At 44.3% G+C, this 5,217-nt stretch overlaps 1 protein-coding gene across 1 annotated transcript in view; it reads right to left on the bottom strand.

Moving 5' to 3' along the window:
* The window catches only part of ppfia2 (PTPRF interacting protein alpha 2), a 264,671-nt gene extending 261,159 nt beyond the window's left edge, over nucleotides 1–3,512 (bottom strand). Inside the window, exon 1 of the mRNA XM_056278056.1 lies at nucleotides 3,264–3,512. Within this exon, the coding sequence (XP_056134031.1) occupies nucleotides 3,264–3,512 (249 nt within the window). The remainder of the gene's footprint in view (nucleotides 1–3,263) is intronic.
* Nucleotides 3,513–5,217: the final 1,705 nt, after the last annotated feature.

The following is a 5,217-nucleotide window of genomic DNA, read 5'->3' as shown; positions in this document are numbered from 1 at the left end:
AATCCCCGAGACTATCATCAGCGACAACGGTCCGTGCTACAGCTCTGGTGAGTTCCGCAACTTCTCACAGACATGGGGTTTCTCACACACCACCACAAGCCCCCACTACCCACAGAGCAACGGCCTCTCCGAGAAGACTGTCCAGACAGCCAAACGCATCCTGGACAAAGCCAAAGCTGAGAACAAAGACCCCTACATGAGCTTACTGGAGTATCGCAACACACCGGTGGACAACCTGAAATCACCGGCACAGCTACTGATGAGTCGGAGGCTGCGGTCCATTCTCCCATCAACAGCAAAACACCTGCAGCCACAGATCGCCAGTCAGGAGGATGTTCACAAAAGGAGAGAGGTATGTCAACAGCGCCAGCAGGCATACTACAACCGAACAGCCAAACCTCTGCCCCACCTGCCCGCAGGCACACCAATCCGCTTCCGGCAGGAGGATGGATCCTGGAGACCTGCAACTGTGGAAAGACCAGCGAACACAGACAGGAGCTACCACATCCAAACCAAAGAAGGTCAGATCTACCAACGCAACCGTCAACACCTGCGACAAAGCAGAGTGAACACTCACACTACGCACACACACACTTCACAGCAGACTGTTACCAGCGCTAACAACAACACACAAGCCCATCAGCAAGAGCATGCTGAACCTCCAGACACGAACAATCAGCGACAACCAGACACACAGCCTGGTTACACCACGAGGTCAGGTCGCACGATCAAACCAAGACAAATCCTTGACTTATGAATGTTAAAAAAAGAGAGAACTTTACACCAACCTGTACTATACCTGCTATGTTTTGAAAAGAAATATTTACAGCGTTCACTTACCTTGTGTACCTACCTGCTGTTTGCAGTTACCAGTAATGAAATGAAAAAAAAAAGAAGATGAAAAGTTATTACGGCGTCACATTTAGACAGTGAAGGAAATGTTTTACACTACTTTGTTGCAGTCCAGTTATATAAGAGTTCCACTTTCATATTCTTTCTTATTAAGATTGTATTCGCTTATAAACGTGCTCAACGTGGTCTGTATCTCTGCAGAGAAAGCAGCACTTTTCAGAAAAAGGGAGATGTAATATTTGCTAGTAATATTTGATTTGCTAAGGTCCCTTACGGCTTTCCGTAGCGCCACAACAAAGTCACGTGATGTACGTAACAACGTCAGTGGGAATCCGGTCGGTGAATAAACACCCAGCACGAGAGAAGTCGTCCTTGCTTTATTAATGTTATAAGTTAACATAGCCAGAGGGCACAGAACATTACAGGGGGGAGGCATCATTTTCGGTAAGGCGTGTCCTAGATTTCCTTTTCTTATTTATTTAATTACAAGAAAAATGTACAGAAAAAGTTTGGGAATAAATACAAAATGAAGGATGGAAATAACTCAACAATGATGGTACAGTACAATTGCGAGAATATAATATAAAGAGATATCAGAATGAAAAAAATCCATCCATCCATTATCTTAACCACTTATCCTACTCTCAGGGTCGCGGGGATGCTGGAGCCTAGCCCAGCAAAAATAAGAGACAATAATATTTTACAAACAAATCAAAAAGCACAACAAATAGGGTAATTTGAAAGGAGCAGAAGAGGGCAAGGGAAGAGACTTTAAAATAGCAAGGACTGAGATATAGATGTGTACATTATTTCAGCCTCTCTGTTAATTTTTTCCATATTTTTTAGCGACTTAAAGTAGTTGTCCTAGATTTCCAAAGGAGTAGGTAAGTGTAGGTTTGGGAGCAGCCGTTCTCACCGCCGTTGCTGCAACTATTTTGCATTGAGAAGTCCCCGAACAGGTGGCGATCTCTAATTGGTAGGTGGAGATCTCTAATTGTGTAGTATCGCGAGACTAGCTTTAATGGGACATACTAGATAAATAAGACTGATTTGCTGTGGATCCCATAGCCCATGGTAGCCCATCACTACATGTATTGTTGGATAATTAGATTTTTGCTCTGACATTTCTTAGAGTCACAGACTCTAATTTACTCTAGAATGGTGCCAGGAGACATCACTGTGTTTTGTCATGTTAATTTAAGAGTAACCGCATGATGTAAAATAAAGGATAACTTCACAAACAATGTGGTTTGGGACAGCACGTAGGGAAACATTTTTTTGTTTTGTTCATTGTTCAACATTCAACATCTCAAGTTGTTTCATACTTGGTATCCTGTGCAGGGTGCAAACTATAGGGGAGCCAGGGGGAGGTTGGCTCCTCTCAATAAGACGAGTTCCCCTGAAAACATGATTATCGAAAAACATTTTGGGGGGGGTCTCTAAAATATTGACATAATGCTATTTTTGCCATTCATTTCTATTCTTCTCCATGTTCACCATCATGGAGTGTGTGTAAAATTAGGCTATTATTGATGTATGATTCATGCACGAGGGTGATTCATCACTAATTCACTTTAATAAAGATAACAGCATGCATGCTATTCTTGCCATCACTATCAAAGCGTGGCGGGGCAGAAAAAAGATCAGACAATAACAAACTCTCTTAGTCCCACTCAGTCTGTGCACCGAATCACCATTATTCATGTCTCTGTTTTGAGGTAAGGGCTATTCCCAATTAACTGTATTATTCACTGTTAGCATTGTATTGTATGTGATGGGTGTTGATGAGGACTGGATCCCTTGTAGGCAGCCTGGCGTGCTCTGTTTTTGATTTAAGTGCAGACATGTGTGTTTTACTATTTGACCTCTCCATGTCTTATTTGTGCCGATAAACAATAGAATACAGTACATGATTCTGCAAAGTATATTGTGCCCTGCTTTAGTTGGCCGTGTTGTATCATACATATGTGCTGTTTGGTTTTGATACCTGTGTGGAGGTTTGATGCGGTCATTAACTGATTATTGGCTATCAGATGTGCTGACATAAAGCAAGTAGGCCTACATGCTTGCAGCTATGATTGTTTCTTTACAACAAGAGTCACAAAAAATAAGTGAGCTCCTCCGAAAGCCATTGTTTAGTTCGTACATTGGTGCTGTGGGAATTGAAATCAAACGTGTGACCACTCAAAGATCATATAACATGTCAGTCCAGATGAGCTACATCCACCTTAAGTACAAAGAAGCGTTCAGATGCAGTCACGTAAATGTGTAAAACATTAACACACAGTTCTCCAGATACTTCACCCAAACTTTCATGCAACGACCAGGTAATACAGACACTACAGAACCTCACAATGACAGACAACAAATCAGATGCCATTAAAGTCAAAATTGACGGCTCCATCTCTTACCTGTGGCAGGGCAGAGCTGAGCTGGCGCTGTAAGGAATCCCGGTCGTAGATGACATCCTGGAGGTGCTGCTGGGCCAGGCCCAGACTCTCCTGGGTCTCCCTCAGCGTGTCGAGCAAGCGGTCCCTCTCATCCAGCATGTTGACCATCAGCTGCTCAAAGTGGGAGTCCGGGTCCGAGGTGCTGCTCTGGGAGCCGCGCTGGCTCATCGCCGTGTCCTCGCTGATGGTGGGCATCACCTCGCACATCATCGTTGCACTGGGAAACAAGGGGAGGATGTACATTAGGTAAAGGTGACCTGGGTATAAATTGCCAAAAGTGGGTATGTGATATTACAAAATGTGGGGCATGCAGGGCCATGGGGAGTTATTGGGACCTTTGTTGAAGTTGAACCCAAAGAGTTTTGAAAGTAAAATGTAAGAAGTAGTTCTTTGGATCATGTCATGTCAAGTCTGACCCCTCATGTAGGGCTTCACCAATCACTGCTACTGTCACAGAGGACTTTACATTCACATCACATTCACATTACAGCCTGCAAAACAGGGGAACACACTATACAGCAAATTATGGTGCCTCCTATCCTTAGAACAGCGGTCGGGAACCTATGGCTCGCGAGCCATATATGGCCCTTCCGGTGACGGCATATGGCTCCCAGACAATTTTGAGTTGAAAAAAAATCAGTTTGGAACTGATTTTAAAGTACTTGTGATATTTCTTAATAATACTGTGTCATTTTAAAGTAAACAGAAATTCGTTTTGAAGATAAATTTCACGGGTCACGGGTCACCCGTGGGTCGGGTCGGGAACCAATGGCTCGCGAGCATGTCCGGGTCATTGTAAAGGTGAAGAAATCAATTTTATCTGATAGCCAACTAGTTTATCCGCTTCAACCCTTGTAACGGAAAAGATGGCGAAAAGAAAAAAAGACGATGATTACCGTGCATTCCAGGCTGCGTGGACAGAGGAATTTGCGTTTGTGGAGAGAGCAGGATGGATCTGCCGTATGTCTAATATGCAATGATAAAATTCCATCGATGAAACGGTCAAATATAAAGCGGCACTTCGATACGCACCATGCTTCATTTGCATGGAAACCTCCAGCGGGGGACAGCAGGAAAAGGGCATGCGAGGAGCTACAGCGGAGAGTGCAGACGAGTCAGCAGCAACTACGTGTGGACCAAGCAAGGTGACGGGAATCCCGCTAGCTTTGCGGCTGCTTTGGCAATAGTAAGGAATGGAAAGTCATTTACAGACGGCGAGTATGCCCAAACATTCATGCTTGATGTGCCCAATGAACTGTTTGATGACTTCCCAAATAAAGACAAGATAATCAAACGAATAAAAGACATGCCCCTGTCAGCAAGAACTGTGCACGATCGTAGCATCATGATGGCAAATCAAGTCGAGGAAACACAAATTAAGGACATAAACGCCGGGACACACTTTTCTCTCGCGTTAGATGAGTCAAAAGACGTTAGCCATCTATCTCAGTGCAGTATAATTGCCAGGTATGCTGCAGGTGACACACTGCGTGAGGAAAGCTTGGCTGTTTTGCCAATGAAGGGGACAACAAGAGGAGAGGATTTATTCACGTCTTTCATGGAGTTTGCTAAAGAAAAAAAACTACCGATGGATAAACTTATTTCTGTCTGTACTGGTGGTGCACCCTGTATGTTGGGGAAGAACAAAGGAGTTGTAGTGCTTCTCCGTGAACATGAAAAGAGAGCCATCCTAAGTTTTCATTGCATCCTGCACCAGGAGGCGCTTTGCGCTCAGACGTGTGGCCAGGAGCTTGGTGAGGTGATGTCGCTGGTCCTTCGAGTGGTCAACTTTATTGTTGCCCGAGCTTTAAATGATCGCCAGTTTAAAGCTCTGTTAGGAGAAGCTGGGAATCATTATCCCGGTCTGCTTTTACACAGCAACGTGCGTTGGTTGTCAAGGGGGAAGGTGCTCAGC

Source organism: Lampris incognitus, chromosome 3 (assembly GCF_029633865.1).
Source record: "Lampris incognitus isolate fLamInc1 chromosome 3, fLamInc1.hap2, whole genome shotgun sequence".
In the NCBI taxonomy this organism is placed as follows: Eukaryota; Metazoa; Chordata; class Actinopteri; order Lampriformes; family Lampridae; genus Lampris; species Lampris incognitus.
Note: the sequence above shows the minus strand (reverse complement) of the source record. Positions and strands in the feature narration are given on the sequence as shown.